The sequence below is a fragment of the Colius striatus genome, chromosome 10 (genome assembly GCF_028858725.1).
Source record: "Colius striatus isolate bColStr4 chromosome 10, bColStr4.1.hap1, whole genome shotgun sequence".
Taxonomy (NCBI): domain Eukaryota; kingdom Metazoa; phylum Chordata; class Aves; order Coliiformes; family Coliidae; genus Colius; species Colius striatus.
In genome coordinates this window covers 32,409,668-32,436,237 of record NC_084768.1, presented here as the reverse complement: position 1 = coordinate 32,436,237, position 26,570 = coordinate 32,409,668, and the positions used below count along the sequence as shown (strand labels likewise).

The 26,570-nt window shown below is 41.2% G+C and overlaps 2 protein-coding genes and 1 long non-coding RNA gene across 20 annotated transcripts in view; 1 reads left to right on the top strand and 2 right to left on the bottom strand.

Moving 5' to 3' along the window:
• Nucleotides 1–16,325, bottom strand: part of CDC14A (cell division cycle 14A) — a 43,189-nt gene extending 26,864 nt beyond the window's left edge. Inside the window, 3 exon segments of the mRNA XM_062003528.1 lie at nucleotides 7,010–7,085; nucleotides 15,158–15,248; nucleotides 15,771–16,325. Of these exon segments, the coding sequence (XP_061859512.1) occupies nucleotides 7,010–7,085; nucleotides 15,158–15,248; nucleotides 15,771–15,876 (273 nt within the window). The 5' untranslated portion in view covers nucleotides 15,877–16,325.
• Nucleotides 15,567–17,521, top strand: LOC133626207 (uncharacterized). Its single transcript, XR_009819355.1, has 3 exons — nucleotides 15,567–16,578; nucleotides 16,968–17,114; nucleotides 17,343–17,521. It is a non-coding gene; the product is annotated as an uncharacterized LOC133626207 (long non-coding RNA).
• A 1,386-nt stretch (nucleotides 17,522–18,907) lies between these two features.
• EXTL2 (exostosin like glycosyltransferase 2) lies at nucleotides 18,908–26,518 on the bottom strand. Of its 18 annotated transcripts, none has more exons than XM_062003543.1 (5): nucleotides 26,393–26,518; nucleotides 24,557–24,627; nucleotides 23,459–23,886; nucleotides 22,045–22,115; nucleotides 18,908–21,494 (listed from the first exon to the last, which is right to left on the bottom strand). In XM_062003543.1, exons 2-5 carry the CDS (start codon nucleotides 24,559–24,561, stop codon nucleotides 21,003–21,005), a joined length of 996 nt encoding a protein of 331 aa, XP_061859527.1. In that variant the 5' UTR covers nucleotides 24,562–24,627; nucleotides 26,393–26,518; the 3' UTR covers nucleotides 18,908–21,002. The 18 variants fall into 18 exon arrangements, 17 of the variants coding, with proteins under 17 accessions (XP_061859527.1, XP_061859528.1, XP_061859526.1 ...); XM_062003544.1 differs by lacking the exon at nucleotides 26,393–26,518 and adding an exon at nucleotides 26,115–26,204 and having other exon boundaries at nucleotides 24,557–24,624; XM_062003542.1 differs by lacking the exon at nucleotides 26,393–26,518 and adding an exon at nucleotides 26,115–26,200.
• Between the last annotated feature and the right edge of the window lie 52 nt (nucleotides 26,519–26,570).

Sequence of the window (26,570 nt, the reverse complement as noted above, 5' to 3'; positions counted from 1 at the left end):
TCTAACTTTTACGCTCCAGTCTGGTCTTATTACCCACATCTTCCTGAGGTGGAAAGAGTGAGAGGTAATGCAACTGGGTATATCTAAATAGGACTGTGATTCCCAAGACAGCTGCCTGCAGTCAACTGGAAGAGGTTGTGCTGTGAGACCAAGAGCAGCATCTCCCTCGGTGTATGTGCAAACATAAAAGCACATGTAGTTATTTAATTAGCGAAGCATTCAATTATGATTAAAACCTGACAAAATGAACACCGGTATTTTAAGATCCCTCCTTTCTTCCCCCTCCTCAATTTTTTAATTTTAGTGTTCTCTAACTGCAATTCCACCCATGATGTGTAGGTGGGATAAGATTACAGTAGTTATGCAACAGTGACAGAACTTCAATTATAACTTGTTGACTACCACTTATTTTAAAGCAAAGTTCTTTGCAACAGTTTACAGGTACCTGAAATGGTATTCTGAACTGGAAAAAGTACATTTGGCTAGCTAGCTAGAAGGGACTTGTATGTAATAAGACATTATTTGTTTTATTTTACAGCATGGATTTTTTAAATCATATGTGTATGTTGAGTCATCCCGATGTTGAGAAGCTTTTGTACTAAATAGCCAAAACTGACAAGGTCATCTCAGAAGTTCTCAGAACATTTAAATGATAGCAATATATCATTTTCATGCCTTGTTTTCAAAATGCAAGGGCTCAATCCTTATGAGCCTTATCTCATATTGTTATAGGAAATACTGAAATATTTTTTGAATCTTGACTAAAGCTTCAACTTCAAATTGAAAACCAGCATTAACCAGAGCATAGCAACCAGAGGAGACCTGCATCTGGCTTTTGCTTTTCAGGAGCCTATAAACCAAGCCACTGTTTTTATTTACACATCAGTTACAGAAAACTGTGTCCAGTTCTGGGCTCCTCAGCTCAACAGGGACAGAGAACTGCTGGAGAGAGGCCAGCACAGGGCCACCAAGAAGATCAGGGGACTGGAGCATCTTTCATACGAGGAAAGGCTGCAGGAACTGGGACTGTTTAGTCTGGAGAAGAGGAGACTGAGGGGAGATCTTATTAACATTGACAAATATCTAAAGGGTGGGTGTCAGGAGGTTGGGACATCACTTTTTTCTACAACAGCTAGCAACAGGACAAGGGGTGATGGAATGAAGCTGCAATACAAAAAGTTCCACTTAAATATAAAAACCTCTTTCCCTGTTCAGGTGAGGGAGCCCTGGCACAGGCTGCCCAGAGGAGTTGTGGAGGCTCCTTCCTTGGAGGGCTTCAAGACCCACCTGGACATGTTCCTATGTGACCTGATGTAGGTGATCCTGCTTCTGCAGAGGGGTTGGACTGGATGATCTCTAAAGGTCCCTTCCAACCCCTACCATTCTGTGATTCTATGAAAATCAAGTTTTACGGTCTTTGCTGAAGTGTCAATGCAATGACTCTGTTAACGCCAACACACAAACCCAGTGCACTTTCAGTATCAATACTAACCTATATGATCTACTAAAAAAATACCCAATCAGATTTTCTGACCACGTTTTATAACATGTTTAATAACGTGTTTGATAACAGGTGTTACAGACAGTTCTTTAAGGTGACAGTTTTACAGCTCCAGAGCTTCACCTGAATGGATTAGGGCTTCAGTTCCTGTAGATACTGCATTTAGAAGAACCACAACTGTTTCAACAAGGAATTCTTCAACACAAGTTGTCTACAGAATAACTATAGTTAGATATAAACTAATAATGTTGCAAAAACTCTTTATTCTAACACACAGCTAAGGCACACTGCTATGAAGCACTACAAACATTTTTCTTTACCAGTAAGAAAAATTTAGCACTCTCACACATCATTAGAGGACAAAAAGTATCAATTTAATAAAACAAGTCTGTCAAGATACATCCCAGATGAATCTTTTAAACTAAAAGAAAGGTGGCAGGTTTTGCTTTAGGTGACTAAGCTAATTCATTGGGTGTATGGGAGAGTTCACAGCACGTTGTTTTCACCACAAGATTACTTTTCCTTTTAAATAATAGATCATTTCTTGTTTCGTCAAGACTTCAAGAGATGTCTACTTGCACAGAAACTGAGGACGGGCTTCGAAGGTGCCATTGGGGACAACTACTAATTGCTGTCTGTTTTGAATCACCAGACTTTTTGACAGCATTTTATTTAATGGATGTGGTTTAATGTATTGTTCCAAGCAAGGAATTACTGCAATGTTTTTAATAAACCTAGACCAATGCAAATACTATTTTTATCTATATACACACACTTGTATATATATTTTTGTAGTATGTCCACATAAAGAGCAGCAAATATAAGGCTGGCAAACTGTTCATAGAAGATGATGCATTAAAACATCTCTACACAACCCTGCCTCAAAATCTAAGCTATCCTAAAGGAGATGCTTACAATTACTAAGAGTTCCACGTGTAGGCCCACCAGTTTATTTATATTGAAACAAAAATAAACCTAAGCCCTCTGTGATTCAGCAGCAATAGTTAGCTTACAAAAAATGTTAACCCCATAGTTCATAAGCCAGCCAGAACCTTCCCTCTCCTGCCTTCGATCTTCTGTAATTGCATCATTTATCTCAGCAACACTCCCTCTCTGATTACCCCTGCCTCTGAATTGATTGAGACTGTATAAGGATATACACACATCAACCACTTTTTTTAAAGCAGTTCTTAATGAAATCAGATTATTTAAACAGAAGAAAAAATATTTCTTCCATAAATGAATCATAGTTGCTTAGTCAGGCATTTTTTTCCACCAAAACAGGATTCAAAGAACAAGTAGGAAGATAGCACAGCCAAGTATTTCTTCTTGCTGTTGACTTTGACTAGTCAAGATCATCTCCATAGCAATCAGCACTTAAAACACTACAAACATAACAAGGTCAGAAAGATCTTCCTGTAAAGCATGACCAGCCTGCAACTTCCTGGATATTTGAGAAAGATCTTCAGCTCTGCAGAACAGAACTATTTGCTGCTTTTAAAATCAGTCAGCATGAAGCTGCAATACTTTATTTTAAAATGCTGGGGTGCCATTGACACATTTCAGACTGGTACCCTTCTCCTTCCCTACCTGTCTCCCAAGAAAAGAGGCCTCCAAGTCCAATTCTCCTCCAAAACAGAAACAGATCTAGCTGAAAGACTTGGAGGGGAAGCTCGCAGGGATGTTTTGTTTTAATGACATTTTATACTCTCCTTTCTCCTGTTCCTATTCATAGTCTAAACTTAATAAAAATCTAAGTCCTGCATCCTCTGAGACACCAAAGTCACACAAAACCAACAACATTTTGTAAATATTTTTTTCTGTGCCAAACTTCTTTTAGATTCTGTTTTGTAAAAGAAGCACACAGCCAACCAGATACATACCAAATCGTGCAAGGAGTCACCTGGGCTTAAGCACTGGGACTGCCTCAGGGTCACAAAAGTGCTGCAGTAGAGCAAGGGCAACCATCCTGCAGCAGAGGCTGCTTTTCGAGAAGACAGTCTACAGTGCCTTTTACTTCCTCTGATCAGCCAACTCCTGTTGTTGCTCACAGGGCACAGTTAATCTTAACACAAGGGTATAGAAGCAGCAGTTTCCCTAACAAGACTTTCATCCATGTCACTAGTCTGACTGACACTTCCTGTCTCTGAAACACAGACCACAGGCTGCCTATGTGTCCCCCTGATGCCATGTGACAATTACCACACTGTGCTGCTGCAGTCGCTCATTGCATCCGTGACTTACTGGCAGGTAAGCCACAGGTCATGAACTTTTGTCTTGAACTAATTCAGGCCTCAGGAATCCTCTTTGAGACACTTGTGAAGGACAACCATGAGAAGATGAGGGGTAGAAGGGCTGAAACTCTGAATCCCTGACTCCCAACTACTGAAGCTGAGCAGCAGTGTGTTGTGGCTAGACCTACAGTACACATCAGACCCCTGATTCAGCCCTAGGATCTAGTCCCACGAGCCTGCTTACTCACTGCAGATACTATCAAAATTACGACAGAGTCTAGCATACATATTTACTCTTAGAAGGGCAAAGCCTATATTAGCAAGTACTGGCCTACCTCAGCGGTAGTTTCCCTTGGTCAGACTAGAATCTATTCCTGTGCAAGTCTCTGTACCACACTGGTGGTATTCCAAGCTTTAGCTCCTTAAGGTATTACTTTCAAGTGGTTGTGCTATCATGTTACCCTTCTCTATTTTGCACTAGTAGTTTAAATTAACCTATTTGCAATTTGCCTCTAGTAAGGCAGCAGCAACAGCACCTCCTCCCACCTGAGACTGCAGTTGATGGGAGATGTCTGTCCTGCTCCTGCCCATCTGTACTCTTCACTTAGTACTGGGACTCTATTTGCTTTTTTCCAAAGATGTTACATTAAGTTACATTAAAATGACATTGGGGTTTGATACATCAACCTTGTACATGTCAGAGTTAATTCCATTTCAGTTTAGCTCCCTAGTGTAGTTTTTAACACACAATCTTTATATGATCACGCTTACAGCCATTCATGACAAACAGTTTGCCTCATTCAATGCAGGTGACAGTCTTAGAACAAGAAAAGACTGTAAAGACATTCTTGTTGAATACTGAAGCATTTAGAAAACCTCCAAACAAACACATCCTGAGGCTTTTATTAGTTGTGTTCTTATTTTTTGGGTGAAACTCTTTGGTACTTAGGGCCCAGTTCAAATGTGTACTAGTTCAATTCCAAAAGTATGAAGGTACAGTTCAACAGTGATGCCCAAGACTGTATTCAGGTCAAAGTGATCACAGTATCAATTTGAATCTGGAAAAAAACAGAATTAATCCCTCTAGTTCCTACAAGGCCTACTGAAAGTTAGGAGGCTTCTTAGTTGCTCCTCTCTGGGGAAAGCACTTTACAGAGCAAGCAGTCTCCAAAATCTTTATTAATTCAAATACAAGGTCACAAACAGCAGAATGAATGTAAAACAAATAAACATGGGCATCACTGGTCTTATGTGAGTGGGACAGTGGCACTAGAAAATAGCATGATAAGATAATGTATTTATAAACTTCATTTAATGTTAAAACAGAAGTGGCAAATACAATGTTTTCCCAATATGAACTTAAAATAGAGTTCTGGGTTTTTTCTAACTTTACATTGCTTCTTAAGACAAATTCTCCTTAGAAGCACTTTTTAGCAACTCTATAAACTCCTAATCCACAAAACCTCCTCTTAAGACAACCTGACTTTAAGTCACCATGGCACTGGAAGTAGGAGATAGCTCAAATCAACTTGCATAACCATAGAATCATTTAGGTTGGAAAATATCTTTAAGGTAAGAGCCCAGTTGTTAACCTAGCACTGTCATGTCCACCAATTTGTACAGTAAACATTAGTCCCAAAACATAATGTCATTTTTGATGCAGGAATCCTCTTAACAGTGGCCAGTTTTATCATGGCTGTTGTCCTACTTCCTCTGTGGGTAACAGGTCTAGTATTTTATACCATGAAGATTTTAAATCAGTGACATTTAGTGAAGGGGCTCCTTGCTCTTTGCACACAAGGTAGTACTTTACAATTAAAACATTTCATTTCTTGCAGTTGAAAAACTTACTATGCTGCAAATTTTCATGGGCATTTGGGGACTAGATTACATCTGCAGCTATGTGCTCACTGTACTAGGTCTAGCTGGGATGGAGTTTGGTTCTCTCCCCAGCAGCCTGTAGGGTGCTGTGTTTAGATTTGTGGCTAAAACTGTGTTGATAACACACCAGTACCGTACCTGCCGCCACCCAGTGTTGCGCAGCATCAGAGCCTTCCATTTCTCACTCTGCCCCTACAGCAAGTAGGCTGGGTTGGGCCAGATGCTGGGAAGGCACATCACAAGTAGAGCTGATCCAGACTGACCAGAGAGATATCCCACAGCATGTAACATCACACTCGGCAAGAAAAGTAAGGTGGTGTCTTTCTAAAATAGCTGCTGCTCGGAGGCTTCCTGGGCATTGATCTGCTGCTGAGAGGTGGTGAGCAGTTGTCTTGGCATCACTTGTTTTGTTCCTGCCCCTATGTCTCCCCATGAAAACTGTCTTTATCTCAACCCACAAGTTTTTGTTATTTTGCTCTTCTGATCCTCTCCTCTGTCCCACGCTAGGGTTGGGATGGGAGTGAGTGAGTGGCTGACAGTGTGTAGCTTCTGGCCAACAACAACCCACATCAAGCTTGCAGTTTTATGACAGGACAATGTTGTGACAACAAAATTCAGCCTTGGTGATCTTCAGAATTAACTGCTGCCTTGACAGACTCTGAACAACTTTATAAAGAAAGGACCAACACGTTTCAGTCAAAGCAAAAAGCTACTGTGATAGCAAAAGAAAATACCAAAACTTTCTGTCTTTAGTGAAGAGGAACTCAAAACTGCCTTGAATCAACCATCACTATAGAGAAACAACAAAATAAGAAAGCTTCTACAGATTAATTGTTAGACTGATACTTTACAAGAAAGAGAGAAAAAGGAACCACTTTATATGTGTACAAACACCTTTCCATAACACATATTTGAAGAACATTTTATTGAATTGAATGAGATTCGCAAGTTTTAACTTTTCCACTGAATGAGATTTAGTTTAAGTCGTGTGACTTTGAGGCCTATGTTTTTTCTTGCCGGAGGGTGCGAGGTTTTTTGCTTGGTTGGTTTTACAATGTCTTTCCAGGTATTCATACTAGCATAACCCACTTCATCAGCTGCAAAACCATGAACTATCCAGCGCTGGCTTTTTGTTAATATTGTCTTCAAACAGTAAGACTATGAAAAAAGGTGAACATGGCCTTCAGTTCCTCACCTGCTGAGCAACAATGAGACCATATTCATTTGTTCCATTCTTCAGAGGAAAAAAATCCAGAACAAAGAAAAACCTGAAAGCTTAATAGTAACCATCTAGATAATGAGCACCTAACAACCACTTTCCAACTGGATGATACATTTTAGTCAAATTTCAAGACACAAAGATATGGGAACAAGGTTGTTAAACACAGCTTACCTTTAATTTCTTATTTAGCTTACAGCAGTATCTGTATAACATTGCCAAATTTAAAGGTCCAAAATCTCCATAGAAACTGGGAAAAAAGAACAAAATAGGGGTTATTTATACAGAAAAGCTAAACAAATTTCAGCATGCATATTGGTGATATATAAAGCTGCAAGTCAGTAGCATTTTGGGGAATACCAAGTAGCCAGTATACATAGTACAGCAGATCACAGGCCCTTGTTCTCATGGGGCACTTCAACCAAGTTCACTGACTTAAGGGAGAATTGCAGTGGCAGTGAAGTAGGGTTTAACTTTCAAAATCCTCACCTTTTCTTAGCTAAGTCTGCCAGAAAAGCACATAGAAATGAATTTACAAATCAACTTATCCACAACAGAGAAATCATTTAGTATTTTGGTGGGGTTAAGGATAAAATCATTTATTGAGTCCATCCATGAAGTAACTGTATCTCTACAGCAAAGATGTTTGGATTCTCTCAGCTACCAAACTAAAGATGTCAATCAAACTATTTATCACTTATTACCGTTAAGTATGCTGTGCTTCTCTTAACATGGGAAAATAAAGTATCAATGTTTCAAAGACTGGTATTACTACCGCTTGTCTATGGTCCAAAACAAGATATTCCTCAACACAAACAGCATGGCACCAGCAATATTACTCACACACCAAACACTGGCAATTCCCAAGTTATCTACATGACAGCATGTAAGCAATCCAAACTAGTCATTGGCTTCATTGATCAGAAACATTGTGGTAGGTATGTAAGAAAAAGTATTTGTACATGTACATTTTAGCTTTCTGCACTGAATGCCTCTAAATTGCAATAAGCTTGAATATCCTTTTTTAAATGGGGCCAAGTGAAACAAGTGCTTTACAAACCCCCAAATCAAAGAGTTCTCTGAAAGATAATACAAGGCTCTGTACTGAAGTCAATGAACTCTGATCCACAAAACCCTTCTTCAATTTATATCCTTAGAACTAAAACCAGTTTCTGACATGTTTAAACAGAAGGGTTTAATCTTAGGCACCCTCATTACTTTCAGTGTAACAGGCCAGTTTTGTACTTGAATTAGAGACGCTTGATCCTGACTCACCCCAAGGATTTTCTTCTTAAGAATGGAATTTGTACACAATTTTTAAATGTAAGTGGAAGGTGCAAAATGGGGTTTACAGGGAAGAAATGACACATCACGTAGACATCTGAATAAAGATTTTTATCTGACAAAAGCTGAAGGTAAAAAAATAAGTCAGATTTTACCATATGATAGGCACTGATAACAAGTGTTATTTTAATTTCACCTCTTTTACAGGTAATAAGACTTTCTTCGTACCTGGATGACTTAATAAGCATTTCTGCACAAGAAGAAATTGGGATGCCTCTGAAGCTTAAGTCAGTTAAGAGACAGTCATTTACAACAGAGGTGGGAACCAGATATGAGGAACCGAAGGCAAGTATGGTATTAATCTACATTTAATTATATTTTGTTTTAATCAAGTACTTGGATGATAGCTTAAATTATTCTTCCTCCTGATCCTATGGAAACTCTCTGTCCTTATGCTTCTCAAACTAAGAAGTAGCAAAACCCAAGATTAGTATTTTTTAAATACCCAAATATTATCATGTTACCTGGAAGCAGTAGCATAGGTTTCTTGTCTCTATAGCCTCCTTAGGATAGACTTCTAGAGCCACTCCCTCCTATCAGTTCTTACAGCATTGAATCCGAGATATTTGCTGTAATGTATCATAAGTATGGTTATCTACCGAGGAAGACCAAGCTATAGAGAGCTCAATGGCCTACTTGGTCATGCAGGCAGCCACTGCACATTCTTTCAGCAAATTTAATGGTGAATAAAACATTGTCCACAACTCTTTAGGACAGCAGCTCATTACTTCTGACTGCAGTTCCATGGAATGCCACGTGAAGGTGCCAAGAGTCAGCTCTTCTGAACACTAAAATCTCTTTCTACTAAGCATTTGAATGTGTTAACTCCAGTACAGTAGAAGAATGATGACCAGCTTTTATATCTTGAACTGTTTATTGGATGGAGCCTGGCTATGGTCAGTGAAGGAACTCTATAGCCTGGAAGACTTTGAAGTTAATCAATAGGCTCTGTATTAACACCACAGGCAATCTTTGACCGAGGCATGAAGCTACCTTTCAAAGCTAAATTGAACTACTTATATACTTATTTATCCCCAAATCCTGATACTTTCCCCCCATAGATGAATACAGCAGAGCAGTAGTTTTACACGGCCATTTACTTTGCTTTTTTTTGATGGGAGATTCCTATTTGTACCTCTGTTGCTGTTATCACAAAACTCTATTTCAGGACTTGTTTCTTCACGACAGACCAGTGGAAGCTCATTGTTACTGCTACATTGAACACCAGGCTATGTATGTCTTCTTACCAGGCTGTAGGCATTTCCAGTACCTTGACTATGGTCCCAAGTTTACTTATCATATTGGGGGAAATTAGGACAGATCCATCAAGTCAGTTCTAACAATGCAATAATGCTCAAAGAGGATGATGCTATTTCCATGACAGCTTAGTAACTAGAACAGAGGCACAGTTTAACAGTTGCAATAATGTTCTGGAGCACATACTCCAAGACTGAAGTACAGTTACCCTTTCAGGTGGGAAGCTTGCCTTCTTTGAGACTAGCAACCACAGAAAGGTCATTTTTCTGCCAAAACAGGAGAACCCCAAGCTTGTAATTACTCAAACCAAGAGATTAACCAGAAGGAAATAAAGGTTCCTTACTGCAAAACCACACCAATTTTTCGGCATTTTACAAATGTCTAGCTTACTGTTAAAATTAAGCAACACGAGAGATTTAGAAGAAAAATATTCTCCACTTGCTTTTCTCTCCCCCTTTCCTAGTCTGGACTACAAGAATGTTCAGGTCACTGCACTGAAAGGCCCTTGCTGCACATGCTCTGAATCTAGCCATTAAGCAGTGCAAGAACCAGCTACTGCAGAATTGGCCAGCTGTTTACCACAGATAAGCGCTTCAAAGCATAAACTGAAAACATCTTACATGTCACAAAGTTTCCAGATGAAACCCAAGAGATCAGTCCACACATTCATTACAACCTAACTGCTGGTCCAGAAATCTTACCTACTCAGCCTTCTTTCTCCAACTCCTGTTTTTCAGTGTTTCCTCCTTACTGCTTCTGAAGCACATGAAAAAAGGTGGGATGCTCAATGGCACTGTATCCCTGCTCCAGCTCCTCCACTTCCAGTAAGATGTGAATTGCTAGAAGCTATCTTATCTGGTCTGAGACAATCCCTAACATCTAATGCTGCTTAAGGATTGCACACTTCTGAACAGACAAAGGATGATACAGCAAATGTAACTCTAGAAATATCACCTCACTGCTTGCCCCAAAGCCAGAATAATGCAGAGGCTCTGGATTATGCAGAACACCAGGTACTCATTCTGTTTCTCTCTGAACGATCCAAATCCTCCACAAGATCCTAATTCTTCAAAATCCAAGAGCTCAGATAAAAATGATAGACAATTAAATAAAATTTTCCTACCATGTTCCTTGATGTCAAGAACAAAGTATCTATGATGAGGTTCTTTTACTTATAGAAGAACCTTCACATTAAAAATCTACTCTCTATGAAAAAAAGTCAGAGGCCAAGCTTCTCGTAAGGGGTTTCCTATACCAAACCACACTCCTGATCAACATAAAACTGGAGCCTAGAAAACACATCTGTTCTAGTCTGGTACCCTTTCACTGCAAATAAAAAACATTCCTCAATACTTTCGACAATTGTCTTTATGTTTTCCACATGAAAAAGTGGAGACACACATGGTAAAGCAAGTCCAAAAACTGTTGGACTGGAGAGAACATCACAGGTGTTAAGGGATGGCACAAGTTTCACATATAAAATTGTGTCAGTGGTCCATGCCTTATAGAAATGAAAAGTGACACTCTCAGTTCTTGAACCTGCTGATTTTCTTGTTTGCAGTGAATTTCAAGTCTCTCCTTTTAAGATAAAAACCAAAGCTGGAGTAGTATTCTTAACACTCATGTGTAAGAATTAGACTTACAAGAGCCAGTATTAATAGATGAAGTTCTTCTGCTCTATATTGACACTCACATTGATAGAAGTTGAGAAATTTCCTAAGCTTTCTTTCTGGGAACTTCAGCTTACTAAGTTATCTTGGTCATCCAATAGTCAAGTTCAGGTCTCCAATAGCTACTGATGTGGACAAGGAACTCCCTGTTCTCGGTGCAAAGCAACAGATCTGTTTGTTGTAACAAGGCTAAGTTGGAGTTTTCTTTTTCCTTTCAAATGATACAAGCCACAGAATGATGGACATGTTCAAGTTTCCTATGCAAGTACTGGATTAGCCACAGAAGACAGGCATTTAGCCAAAGAAAGAATAAGCAAGTTAACCCTTACTCTTCTCACAGGAAAGAGAAATTGCTTCTTTGCACATACACATGCAGTGAAGAAAACAAGTCCTACAAGTCAAAGTCCAAATAGTACTCATTTAATATTGTTGCTAAGCTTTTGAGAGTCTTAGCTACTTCTTTTAGTTCAAGCAGCTGTAGAATAGCACAAAGTGCTGTGAAATAGGCAAGTAATATTCCATGGCTTGAAAGAAAGTTTCAGCGTAAGACATAGATATACAGAGGATATCATATTAATTACTTTTACAGCTGCTCACAACATGCCAGAGTCTAGATCTGCAAAAGCTGTTTATACAAGACGTCCAAAGTCAGAACAAATGACTGAATAAAACCATTATGATTTATAAAAGCTGTCACAATTTACCACTAAGAGATCCCTGTTTCTCATATCTAAATTTTGATTGAGAAAACTACTCAACAATAAAAAGGACAGAAAAAGTTGGCTTTCACATATTTTTAGGAAAGCAAGTTAACAATCAAAGCATATCCTCAACCCAGATCTCTTTACTGAAAGGTGAAACATGAAAGACGCTATTCTTAGAGAATAAAAAGCTTCTTACTACTGCCTAATTCACTAATTGAGGTCTTGCCAAGGCAAGGCTTGTCTGTTTGCCAAATGACAGTCTACATCAAGCTGGATTATTTCTCATTAACTCCATGTTCCTGAAGCAATAGTTACCTGCGCTGTATTTATTACCCTGAAAGATTGTATTGCCTTATAATTAGTAGTGCAGACTCTCTCAGGAGGGACCTCAGAGTTTCAGAAAGAGACTGACAAAAATCTTACAGAAAGAGAACAATCAAAAAAAGAGAATTTAGGATTGGATAAATTCATTCAGTTTTCTTGTTCTCTCAACTGTGGAATTTACATACCATTTCCCTAGCATAATAGGTTCAAGGTTAAATTGCAGCACATTTAACTAGATTAGTGACAGCTCTAGTAGCGAGTTCCTAGGCAGCTAGGATTTGAGAGGTTCTTAAAAGCATTTAAACCTATCTTTATTATTTTTAAAAGTGTGAATGTTTAAATAAGACAGTGTTATGAATTCATTAGAAGGGATGACAACTTCAAGTGAAAACTGAAGGCTAAAGTACTGAGATTACGTAACCACACTTTGTGTACAATTCAGTGAGAAATCACATGACAAGCTGTTAAGAGCAAGTCAGCATTTCTCAGACCAAAACTTCCAGAACCACTATATCTAGCACTACAGCCGTTTTCTTTAGTAAGTGGGCCATGCTGTTGATGTACACTATTACTTCCTTGTGTCTGTTCAAGATTAAGAGAGGGGGGCTGGGGAAGTGATGCAAGACAGTGAGATTTTAAGTACTTCTTGGATACAATAACATGCTCTCTGTAATCAGACAACCAAACCCTACATATTGATAAGCTTTTCATATCATACATCGCTTCAGTGGAAGCAAACTGACACCTTGATGAAATTCACCAAAAAAATTCCTGTAATTTCAGTAATAACTCTTAAGTATGAATTGTCAACAGAATAACAGCCCAAAGAAATAGTTTACTTCCATGCACAATGAAGTATCTTTGTATCTCCACAAAACAAAATTAATAAACAGTTGTACTGTTGTGATCACTGATGAGCATAAGGAAAAGGGACACCACAGTAAAATCATACTTCCCCCAGAACCAAGAGACCTGCATTCTATTTTTCACTTTGCCTCTAGCTTTCCAATTTCTGAAAGACTGTAAAAAAGATATAAAATGACAACCTTACCGACCTCTGGTTTTACTTCCCTGAGACAATACAAGCTTCCTTGGAGATGAGAGGGAAAAAAAGGGGAGTGAGGGGTGGAAATTGGGCCTAATTTTACATCAAATCTTGCATGCACTGTAGTGATGGGTGCTGCAATACAAATATCAGGGGAAGTACAGCACTTGTATAAAAGAGTTAGGTTATTAAACAAAGCTCACTCGTACCACCTAGTAACTGTCATTTAATTTCTCTCTCATACTATAGTTTAACATTTTAATTGGAGAACACAAAAAGGAGAGTACCATTACAGATATGGGACGATACCTTTAGAAAAAGCCTAAATAGTTTAGGAACTATCAATTCACAAGTACACAGAGAGTTACACATCTAAAACCTTCAGATGTGCACTAGAAGATAAACTGCTTCCTTCCTTATCTTGTAATTTTATCTGGTATGAAGTTACACCCTTGTTTGTGGCTAACAGGTAATTGGGTTAAGGAGCATACTTGATGAGTTTACTTTACACACGTTAAAGAAAATTGTGTCCTCCCCATCCAATTTCTCATTACTTTAAAAAAAGATCCTGTCCTCACACAAAATACCCAGGTTGGGTTAGCATAACCATCTGTAAACAACACTGCCAAACTGCTCCGCCTTCCCACTCCCAAGATCAAACCCCACATAAGATTTCTTTACCTTTCCCTAAAAGCATATTAACAATCAGAAACAAAATATCTCAGGACAAGCATAACACAGAAGTCTTAGAAGAGATACTAGATCAAAGGGGTTTTTTTTTTCACTAAGTACAATATATTCATAGAACACAAATTGCTCAGGATCTTCTCCAGCTGAATTCTGCTCTACACATTAGGTCAACCCTGCCTTAGGGAACTCCTGAGGTTTCTTCCAATTTATATTAACTAATGAAGATACTCCCAACCAGTTAATTACAGAAGTCTTTGGGAACTTCAGCAGAAGACACAAAGCTTAAGATGACAAAGACTTAAAAACACCTACAGAAGGAAAGCTGTGAAATTTATATGCTATGCATAAAAAGATAGAATCAAAGAAAATTGGTTCACATCTTCACAGAAGCAGTACTGAAGTTACTGCAGAAGGAAAGGAAGAAAGCTGATACACATTCTTAAACTCAGATGGAGAGTTATATTTAAAGTAAAAATACATCTTTTGTTTCACTTATGCTGCAGTAAACTCTGCCAAGCAATATATCATCACACGTGAATCAGCTGATCTGGGAATAGTTTCAAGCAACTACTTTCTAAACAGTAGCACAGAGCTACTACTTCATTTGTTCAGTGTATTTACGTCCTTTAACGGTATTCACAAATATATTAAGTTGTACTTTTGACCTTCTACGTGCCATCAGCGTCCTCCAAACATATGACGCTTTCACTTCACAGAGAGCACTTTTTCTGCTGTTATAAAGCTACAGAAGCCAACAGGAAGTGCTACCTCAAAACCTGCTGCTGACTTACAAAACAAAGTTGCAGATCTTCTTCAAAAGGACGTTTAAACTTTGCATTCTTATGATTCTGTATATAAAAAGTGATCCCTTCATAGTTTCTATAAAGGAAAATGCATATAAACAAACTACTGTTTCATCTATTCATATCAAACAACAGTCTTCTATTTAAGACACCATTTAATAAGATGTAATTAGTCTTAAGAGCTCTTCACCTCATAAACAAATCTTGCAAAGCTCAGATATCCTTCCTCTAGCCCAACCACAATTTAAGCCATTTAACTGGCCTTGTAACTGGTTTGCAGTCTTGGAGGGGTTTTTGTAACAGCAATCTTGTTAAAACTAGTTCCAGCTAAAGTATAAATACTTTCGGAGTAATTTTGTACTTATACTTTGTGCAAGCAGCTAAGGGGGGGGAAAAAATCCCCTCCACATAACATTAGAGTGTGTCGGGAAGAATCTCAGGTGACCACTTTCATCATGCAAAACGCAACAGATCACGACACTTACTTTTCATAGACCAGTTCCTCATCGGTACAGAAGTAGTGGGTATTTACGGTACTTTTCGGTTTATTTCGTAAAGTAGCAAAGTACAACCGATCTGAAAGACAGATGACGGCAACAGGGTAGGACGGACAAAGCAGACGGCCCCGTCCCCGCAGCTCGGCTGTCGCCCGCGGCCCGGCCTGCCCCGCCGCTCTGCCCCTTCCTCCGGCGGGAGCGCCGAGCCGCGCTCGGCCCGCGGGCTCTGCCCACGGGGCCATCCCCGTCCCGCTCGCACCGGCCGAGCACCCCCCGGGAGTGACTGCGGGAGATTTCTAACCCAGAACACAGTGGTGCGTAGCAACAGGTGCCGGCCCCGCTTCTCACCGGAAAGAGAGGAGGAAGGAACCGCTGAGGCGCGCCCCGCGGCACGGCAGGCAGGCAGCTCGCGAAAACCGCAAGGCGGAGGGGGCCGCAGCCCGTGCGGGCACGCGGCAAAGCCCGCGGAGCCGCGGCAAGGACGGAGCTCCGGAGGGAGGAGGACGCGAAGGAAGCCAGCGGGTTTCCTAGTTGAGGGAGGGCCTGGCGAGCGGGACCTCCGCGGCCAGGGGACGGGACGGGCTCCCCGACCCTTTCTCACCTTTCACGAACTCCGAGGCTCCCCCCAGCACTTCGGAGGCGTCTGCTGCCGGCTCCATCTTAAACAGGGTGCGGAGCAGCGAGGCGCGGGGCGGCTCCGAACTCATGGCGCTGCCGGGCAGCCCCGGAGGGGCCGGGGTACGCTCGCTGGGAAGCGACCCGTTGCCCGGCGGGGCCGCCCGCCAGGCGCCACGCTGCTGGGAGCGCCGCTGCCGCAGCCCGCATAGGAACGGGAGCAGAGACGAGAAGTAGCTGCAGGACACGGCGAGCCGCCGAGCGAGCAGGCGAGCGAGCGCCCGCAGGGACTTCAGCTACACCCCGCCCCCAGCCAGGAGACGCCCCCGGATAAAGAGGCAGCGGGCGGTTACCAGGCGACCGGCGGCGCTCCGGCAACCGCGTTACCGAGCCTTTGTCTCGCCCGGCCCGGGGCCGAAGCTGAGGCGGGCGAGCGACCGGCCCCCCTCCCTAGCCCCCGCGGGGCGGCTGCTCCGCCCTCCGCCTCACAGCGCCTCAGCACAGAGCAACCCACCCGCGCCGCTGACCCGCCCGGCAGCCGCTTTGCACCCGGCACAGCCCCGCCCTCCGCCTCAGCCGCGCTCCACGCCCCCCTCCCGCCGCGGCGCGGCCCTCTCCGCGCCCGGACAGACCTCCCGCGCCTTCGCTGCTCCCGCCCGAGGACGGCCCGTGGCACAACGCCCAGCGGAGACAGAGCGGGTCTTGAGGCACGTCTGGCAGGGCCTGAGGCGGCGGAAGGCACAACCTGAACCGCAGCTAATACCTCAGCAGTGCCGCTCCAGCTCGGGATGGAGGTGAACGAGCGGCGCAGGCTCGGCGGGCGAGAGGCCGCCTCAGGGGAGAAGGGCAGCGCAGCCCGCTCCGGGCGGGCCGAGTTCCTGCGCCCCTTCCCGGGACGCTGAGGCGCGCGGGACCCAGCCCGCCTGGGCTGATAGACAAACCGATTGGCCAATGAAAAACGGCCTTCCGCCGCCCGCGGCCAATGAGAGCGCGGCGTTGGCGAGGGGCGGGCTGCTCCCCTCAGCGGGGTCGCGGCGGTGGTGCCTCTCTTCCCTCCCGCCGGCGTTGCTGTCAGCTGCTGGGCCGCCTCTCCCTCACACGAAGCTCCCGCTCTTTACCGAGAAGTCAATACCTCCGCTGCTACGGCTGCTGTAACGATGCTTTTAACGATGTTTTTTAAAAGGTAGAAGATTCACTTTGTGGTGGGCCATTTGCAAAAGCTGAATTAAGCTTGTGGTCTGCGTTTGACTCGCTGCCAAAGAAACAAGCATGAAAAGAGTGAGGAATGCCTTCCTTCTGCCACCCTCTCCTTCAGAAAGCATACTACCAGGTAATATAATTAATTATAATGTCTGCGGATGACGCTAAATGTGAGTGTGAGGCTATTGAGTCTTCAACTTTTAATCTAATGTCATAAGCATTGAATATCCTTTAAAGCCTTACAAATATACTAAAGTACTACAGAAGACACTTTCCTCATGCAATTGTGGTTGCTTATTTATCTGTGGTATGTGTTCTAAAAGTTTGTAGCTCTGTTCTTCCTTTTTATTTTTCATAGCTCCAGGAATAATATTCCTAAATATGACTCTTTGGGCCTGGTCCTGTCAACTTAGGTAAGAAACCTTATTGTCAGTACTAAGTGCTATTCCATATAAGATGCTTGCAAGACTGAGGTTATAGTCTTCTGTAACAGCAAATTAAATAAAGGTTGTTTGCATATATTTGCTTTTCATGGAAATAAATGTGGTGGTTTTTTCCTCTATTGTTTTATATGACTTTCATTTAACATTCAATTAAATCAAATATTTCCATTTTTATTTACAAGCAATTCTCTAAGGAGTAACACAACACAAAAGAAAGGAGAGAACAATGTAATTTCTCCAGAACTATAGATTTTTAACACAATTTTTACTCAAACTTCCGCTACAGTTTGATGTCACATACATTTCCAAGTCTGTGCTATAGTCAAGGGAAGCTCATATGAGCATACTGAAATTAGCTTTAACAAAGGTGTCTGGGGCAACAGAAGCAAACATGGAGCAGTGTAACAGGTTAGCTGTATAGTATCTAGAATCTCTAGATCCACAGTTTATGTTAAAGCCTATTTGTAAATCCATCTAGGTAGGCTGATGTATCTCCCAGACAAACGTGACTAGCAACTGAAGCCCCACTGTCCAATGGAGTTTGCATACTGCTTATTTATGCAAAATTACAACTATTGTTTTGGTTGTGTACAATTTCTCGTTTGTGGCAATTAGTTACAGCCTTTGTAAGCATAGGAAATAGTTAAAATAATCTTTCTCTTCTTCCCTGACAAAAAAAATGTACAAAATAACCTTGTTTTTTCAGCTCCAGTGATCACTTCGCATTATCTAACAGATTTCACCATGTAGAATGTTTAAGAATGTTTTCACCTCATACAATTTTGTTTCTATAATCAATTCCAATTACTATTTTTAATGTCTGATGGTATCAGGTATCAAGGCTACAGTGACATCTTGTGGCATTTTTTTACAATAGGTAATGGAGCAATTTCTTGTGGTTCTGGTGCATCATTTTAAGACTCTATCCTGGTATTCTCAACGGGGATTTCTAAAATATATCTTTTACATACCATTTTTTAACTCCTGTGTTGCATAAACATCTACAGAACATTAAGAGGTGCTGATGAGTTTGTTTGTATTCCAAAATATTTCCAAATGACACTTAGATAATCTTTTAAAGATAAATGCCTATAAACTTTAAATTCTCAGCAGAATATTTGATTAAAGAATCTTAAGGCATTTTTATAACCATCAAGGAATAAAAAGTTAACAGCCTTTAAAAAATAAACAAACCAACCAACCCCTTTTGGTTCCTAAGCACAGTGAATTCTAGCTGGAGATGTATTTTCTTTTTTCTTCAACTTTGCTCTGTCAGACTAACTGCTTAAGGCTGTGTTTCTGATGGCTTTGTGTTTCCTCATGAGTGGGCTTTACCTCAGTTAACTGAATGTATGTGACAAGTACCCTTTTTTAAAAAAATAAATAATCTTGCTGCTGCTCACCTGTGTCCAAACTGTGAGCTTTAGACATCTAACACTGAAAAACTTGGTTAATAATCTGAAAACACATACATCACAAATTTGGTTTATATATTTTATTTGACAGTGGTGGAAATTATATTTACCAGTACAATAAAAGCTTGTTCTACTCTTTTACTGACACAGAAGAACATAAAAAAAACCCCAACAACCTAAAATAACTCCTTCCCCACAACAAAAAAACCACAGTACTAAGATTTGGCTGAGCAGACAGTTCATTTCACATTTTAAAGGTAAAGTTAACAACATCTGTGAGTGTTCACAATTCGAGCCAATGCTGCACAGAACAGAAATCACGTAAATCAGTAAGTAAATGAAATGCAGTAAAGGACCACTAGTGAAGTTGTACTTCTGGAAAGATCATAGACCTGTTTGTATACTACTTATCACTACAGCACAATACTTAAAATATACTTTTCACTATTACAACAAAATCAAGCAGACTTTACATTGCCATGTTAAGATTTTGCCCTTTAAATCTTACAAGTACTTGGAACATAAAACAAATCCTTTAACACTGACAGAACAAGGCAAAGGAATCCTCTGTTCCCCCAAAGAAACCAAGACTGATACCCAGAGTCAGCCCTGCTGCAAAGAACCTGTCACATTCTTTAACCACTTTTTTGTTCAGCTAGCTTATTACCAAAAGTGCTAAAATTATACACTATCTGTGCAGATGTAGTTTGTCTACTAGGTATTAGCTGTTATTGTTTGCCCACAGATAACCTTTGAACTGATGCTAAGAATCGATGCAGATGATACTAAATCTGCCTTGGATGCCAGATTTGATTCCTCTGTGATGCAGGGAAATCACTGCCTTTTGTTCTTTCCTGCATATCAGAAACAAGTTCTGTAGTTGCAACTGAAAAGGTTTGTCCTGTCTATGTTAACGTGACATTTCCAGAACTAGAGAGTCCCAAAACAACAAAAGCTATTAATAATAGCTGTTTCTTGGAGCCATCTGGAGACTGGTAACAGTCCAGCACTGTCAAACATCACCGTACCTTTAAAGTACATTTTTAATGGTGTTTTACCCATTTGTTGCACATTTTAATTCTGTGGTTGTAGCCACCAAAAACAGAAGAAAGGAAACAAAAAGTATTAATTTGAAAGAGTAGTTAAAAAAACAGTAGACCTGCAGTACTACAAGATGGACACTCTGTAATCAATGCAGAACAGCCTGCTCTTATTAGAAACTGTAAGACAAATTCCAATCCCAATAAGGAATTTTTTTAAAGTGAGGATTTTCTTGGGCACATTTTTGTAAAAATGAACGTGCAAAATATCAAACCCAAGTACTTAAAAGAATCTTAATAACTAATATCCCACCCATTTCTTCTGTCTGCTTATCTCAGTTTCCTATTTCATGTAGTCATGTTTCTTACATTTCCAGTGCCTAGGGTTTCACCTTTTGGCTGCACTGTTTCGGCAACTCTAGGCAAATTAATAATAGGAAAAAAAAAAGCCACGCTGGAGATCATTTTCCACTATCTCAGCAGCACTAGAACTCTAGACAATGGTTTTCAGACTGAGATAAAGGTGAGGTACTCTTTTTTTCTAGCTTGCTGTCATAGCAGCTTCAGGAAGATCTCAGAATACAGAATAGCTTATATACAGACTTCGAGGGGTTTTGTACAGGAGTCTAGCAGCGTGGCCACAAGTTTGCTGTAGCCCTTCTGTAGTTTCACTGGGAACTAGGTAGGAGGTGAGGAGCAGAGGGTGAAGGCAAGGAAGCATCTCAATATGTAACAATGAAAAAAATGCTTAGACCTCATTTGACTCGATACACATATTTAAAAAAACAACCCAAAACATAAGCACTCGAGGCTAGGAGTGCATTTTTTTGCCAGCATGTTTCTGAAGAACCAGCCTAATTGACTGTAATAGCTTCTTAGGTTTTAAGGAAAGATGATGGTTTTATCACAGATAAGTATTAGCATATATTCTTTTAAGTTTTCTCAAAACTTACCTTGGAGAATTAGTAAGAAAGGAAAAGAAAAACCCATAAAAGCCATATGGAAAAAATTCAGGGGCTACAGATAAGGATGGCCAAGATGCAGTAATTAAACCTCTCTCCTTGAACTCAGTACAATTCACTGAGTATTGTTTAACACCTAACCCCTTAAATTCATTGCCTTACATTTTATTTTTGTGATTGGCATAATTAGGAAAACCAAACTGAGAAATCATGATATTAGAATATTTTAAAGGCATGCCATCATAAATATTAACCAGTTTATTTACACAGTAAGATCTCTGTAACAAATGCTCTGCTCGGTGCCACATTCCAGAGTAGCCACTGTTAGTGTCTTTTTCTAAATTTCTTATATCAACAGGCTTCACAAACACTCCTGAAGGCTTTCCTGTATGCCTGGCTACCAGGAAATTCATAGCAATATCGTCACAATTTTGAGTTTCATCTATTAAGGCGTAAACAGCTTCTGGCTGTCTTTGAAAGTCTTCTAAATACCCACTGTGAAAAAATGCTGCACCAATAAGAACCATGGAATACTGATCTCCATTTCCAAAGCCAGGGTTCTGCAGTTCGAAGCTGCCATAACTGTATACACCTGAAGGAGTAGAAATGTGCTTTCTAGGAACAAATCCCACTATATGCTCTGGAAATTGCTGAAAGAAAAAAACAGAGATTTGAAAAAAAATCAAAGTGAAGCCCACACTGAAATGGAAATGTATGTTAAGTGTTTTCATAAGAGTTTTATGCATTTTTTACTTAATGAGAGGAGCACAAGATTTTTGCCAGGCAAGAATTAAACTGTTGGCATATGCTCCTTTGATCTGTGTAAATCTAGTGCCAAGAAACACCTATCCACAATTTGCAGCTGTATATTTGGCACTGAAAATAAACTTAACAACTCCCTTAGAAAAAACTCACACACTTTTGTTTTGCAGCCTACTATCAATTTAAATAAAGTCAGTAGTCAGCAACTTCAGTGTTCATGTACAAGAGTTAAAGTGTGAAAGATAGAGATTACAGGTACAGTTACTACTGAAGAATATTTAAGTAATTTCTACTACTTAGTGCTTCAACACTTGTAAAATTTAACTTTATGGCTAGAAAAATCAATGGTAAAACATTATGATCCAGTATTACTCTAATTAAAGCCATTATTGTCAATTATAACTCACAAATACTGCCTTCCAAAGTGCAAAACATTACCTGCCAAACAGAAAAGGCAAAAGCAAGGTCATGAGCACTGACTAGTGTATCATCATCCATCATTAAAACAGCTGAAGGAAGAGAAAACAAAAACTTTTAACTTCTCCAAAGATTAAACAGGTGAGCACAGCATGCAGCACATAATTGCACTAATTAGCTGTGACACTTACATAACCATTAAGCTGAACTGCAGAGCTGAACTGTAACTCCTTGAAAGCAGACTGAGAAAACATCTTTACATTTCATAGCTAAACCAAGGCTGCAGCTCTGTGGCAACTGGAAGCAAACCTAAACTTTAGATCATTTGCCAGGCTGTAACAAAACTCATCAGCCTTTGATCATCTGTAGTACAGCTGGACAGATGCATTGGAAAACTTGGGAGTGTTTGTTTAAGCAACTTAAAAATCTGCTAATCTCGTGTAAAAATACAACTAAAATAGAAGAGTTAGATCCCGTTCTCTAGTGTATGAGATTTATAAGGGATTCCTAGTACTTTACCCATCTCCTCACTACTTTCAAGTTCTAAATAAGCAATCTTAAGAAATTGCACAGGCAACATTCAATATGATTAACTACAGAAGGAAGAAACTTTGCCTTAAATTTTAGGCGAGAGACTATGAGGAATCAGAACTCCAGATGCCTTAGAGCTTTGAAGTTTGCAGCCAGCATAAATCCTATTATGGCAAATAAAACACTTGGGAAGTTGGCTTTTCAAGTGTCTTTGCAGAAGTCATGGGTTTTGAGCAGCAAGGCATGTTAGGAAGGGGGCAGTAAAGAGAATTACCTTTACTAATCATGAGTAAGGTCAGGTCTGTAATGCAACATATGGGGTTTGTTCCCTCTTGAAACAAACAGGACCTATTGTGCTTCTCCTGGAAAGAGCTTAGGAAAAATATTTAGATAAATGGCCAAAAGACTGGGGAAAATACTCCTAAAAAGGATGCATAACTTGAGATGGAAAGCTAGAGAGGGGAGTTTCTCTGAAGAGGAGAACATGGTTGAGAACTTATGTTGTAGAAAGAAGAATTAAATTACCAGTCCAAATGAATGCAGTGACTGAACAAATACATGCAGTATGAATGTCAGTCTACACTATAAAGGGAGGAGAGGCTGAACTACCTGTGTTTACCTGAAAAGGAAAATGGTGAACAGATGCAATTGCAAAAGCCCAGGAAATGCATTTGACATCCCTCTTTTCTTCCTTACTTTTAACTGACAGCCTCTGCCCTGCTGCTGGTGGTGGTGGGTTGAATCAGGTATTGTAACATAGCTTTCTTCTGTATTACTCACATTCTATTAAGTAGCCCATCAGATCCATGGATTTATGACATAGTATAACTCAAACCATCTCTATCACATTCACATTTCAAGTGTGAAATTACCAGTAGTAGTGGCAAGAGGAACTGCTGCTTACCTTTGGTTTCCAGCTCAGGGAAATTCTGGAGTCTGTTCCTCATGCGATTTACAGTTTGAACTTTAAAAACAACAGGCACAGGATGAGGCCCCAAGGAATTCCACATTTCCTCTGGTATCTTCTCACCAATGTTGTTCCACACAACAATTACTTTATGTAGGTGGGGGATGGCTTGGTAATGATTTAAAAGCTTTAGAAGCAAGTCAGTTCTGTTATATGTCTGCATAATAAGAGTAAATGAATCCAAGGCAGACTGACTCTGGGTTTTTGGTTCCCTTCTCAAATTGGGCATTTTGTCATCTTTGATGTTGGGAAGCAAAGCTGTTAAAGCACCTGCCACAAGAAGTAAGACAATGATCACCACGGAAGTGAAGCGCAGTAGGCGGATTCCCATAACTCTTCCTGGAAGCTTACAGAAGTGAAAATACCTTTAAAGCAAGTAACAGGAAAGGAAAAGTCATTAATCTCACATTTAGGTGTCTCCCTTACTTGGGCAAAACTCCTGCAGTACTAACTAGCTTAAGTAAAGAGCTAAGGAGGATTTTAGGACTTGGGACGATTACTTTCAGCTATCCAGACAGACACTGATGGTACTCAGCTTCTAATGTTTACTTGCTTTTAACTTTGTTAACTTTGAGTTTTATTGTTTTGGGAAAATTCATTCTTTCACTCTAGATTGTTCACCATCTCCTACTTTCTCAACAGCACTGGTAGCACTCCCAGTTCTCCTTATAAACTGTAAACTCAGCAGGGTCCAGCAGCCACTGCATTCTAAACCAGCACCTCAAATGAGGTGTCCTCCACTTTACTTGCAAGACTAGTTTGAACTGAACACAATGTGAATATTCTGAGCTTACCATTAAATATTTATTCTTCTGTACATATTACTCATGTTACTCCATTAACAATTTCTAGGCTTTCAGCAGGGAATTCTGATCAAATTAAGTGATCCAGGAGAGCCCTTTCAACGACAGTTTTTGTGAGAGCATGTGTTGTTTTCTCACACAAGCTGGGATCACAGTTTTTCCACGGTGAACATGCCATGCTCCACAACATGAATGTAAATTACTGGAGTTTATAAAAGCCCTCTCAACTTACCTCATTGTTGCCAAGTAGGATTGCTTCCTCCCTTGTTTTTACAGGACAGATGTTTGTGATCTTTGAATCTGCTGGAAATGAAACAGATTGTATAACTGAAGATGAGCAGTTACATGCTCCCTAGCACTCTACACAGGCAAACATGCCTCTCGAACACCGACTGACACGGCATTCTCAGCAGCTCTACAGTCCCTTTTCCTATTGCCCAGCTGAATGACTGTCTCTGCCTTTCCATGAACACTCCAGCAAGAAGTTTATTACACCAGCTGGTCAGAACAAAAAGCACTATATTTTTCTCTGCTTGTAAAATTGTTGCTTTATATCAATGCAATGTCTATGTGTTCCATCCTTAGGGTCAACTCCAGAGATACAAGTAGGTCTTCAGAACCTCAAAATCTGTTGCACTGTTCACCAGATACCAGTAAAAGATACATTTGGCTACCAGAGTCAGGCAAGTAGTCTCAATTAAGTTATTTACTTTTCATCCCATTCACTCTCCTTCCACTTTAGCTTACCAGTTGTGTTAAAGACACGGACAGTTCTTCCCATTGGGTTTGGCAGCTTGGCAGAAGGGAAAGCAAATAGGAGTGTAGGAAAGATGCAGGACAGCAACTTCAGAAACCTGTCTCGTTTTGGGTTCCTAGGCTGTTGGAGGGACTTTTATTCTTTTAGAACTAGTTGAACAAAGAAAAGGAGTTTCTAGTGTTGATTCAGGAATAGTACCATAAGGTTTAGAGAGCAAGAACTTGTTTTAATAATTGAACTGATGTGAAATTGTGTAAGATTAATTTGTCCACATGTACAGGTCTCCTCAAATTTGAATTTATCACTAGTCTTACCACTGCTTTATTTTGTGAGGCTGGAGAGGTCACTGAAACCATTTCCAGAAGCTGTTTAGTCTGGCTGCTTCATTCTACAGGTTTAAACAATCGTGCCTGACTTCTAAAAATGCCAGCGTTGCTGAGGCCCAGCTTATCCTGGTCATTTGTGCATTTGAAAAGGTTGCAACCTAGCCATAAAAATACTTACCAATACTACTGTAATGATTCATTAGTTGCAATTTAAAAGCATAATTAAGATGAAAATATAAGTGTTGTTTACTGTGGTCACGAGAGCTCCTGGACAGACACACATTCCTGCGTTAACTCAATTGCATACCATGGGCTGCAATGGTAAGTAAGGGTGACATTATAATATGCTTTTAGAATAAACACCTGTACAAAGTCTTTCAAATTAGCATCACGGCACTTCGCTGTAAGACAGTGCCAATCAGTTTTGCCAATTAAGTTACGAAATTGCAGTGCAAGATCGACCTCTTCATTCTTACAGTACCATCCACAGCGAACACCTCTTCCAAACAAAACTGCCGGAAATAAAAGCCCCGTGTCAAAACACAGTGTTTTAATCCCCATTCCAAGAAACGAACAGGTTCCCCTCTCTGCGGGCAGCACTTCGCGATGACACGCAGCAGAGGCGAACAGCCTCTCCCATCCCGGGCCGAGGGCCCCGCCGCCGCCCCCTGCCAGCCCGGCCCGCCCTTGCCCGCGGCTTCGCTCACGTTGAGCCGGGCGCCGCTGCAGCCGCTCGCTTCCCCTCGCAGGCAAGCCAGGCTGTGCTCCCGTGGCGTCCCCCGCAGCGGCGAGCGCGGCGCAGGCCGCACGGAAAGGCCGGGCTCGGGGCGGGGGCGTCCCGGGCGGGACCGCCGCAACGCCACGGCAGCCACGCCGCCGTGCTCTGCTTCCTGCGGGGCGGCCCTGCGCTTCCTCCCGGCAGGCCGCGGGTTGTAGTCCGAGCTGCTGCCGCAGCGGGCCGGGCCCGGCGCGGACGGGAACTCACGTTGCAGCCGGCAGCGCGCGTCCTGCCCCGCGTCACCGCCACGCCAGAGGCCCGGCCAGCCGCGGCCGGCAGCGCGTCCTGCCCCGCGTCACCGCCACGCCAGAGGCCCGGCCAGCCGCGGCCGGCAGCGCGTCCTGCCCCGCGTCACCGCCACGCCAGAGGCCCGGGCAGCCGCGGC

Excerpts from the sequence above, each read along its gene's own strand:
- EXTL2 (XM_062003543.1), bottom strand. Across the intron at positions 22,116-23,458 it reads CCCTGAGCTGGAAACCAAAG|CTGTTTTAATGATGGATGAT; the intron begins GTAAGCAGCAGT and ends CTCTTCCTTCAG. Across the intron at positions 21,495-22,044 it reads TTGCCTTTTCTGTTTGGCAG|CAATTTCCAGAGCATATAGT; the intron begins GTAATGTTTTGC and ends TTTTTCTTTCAG.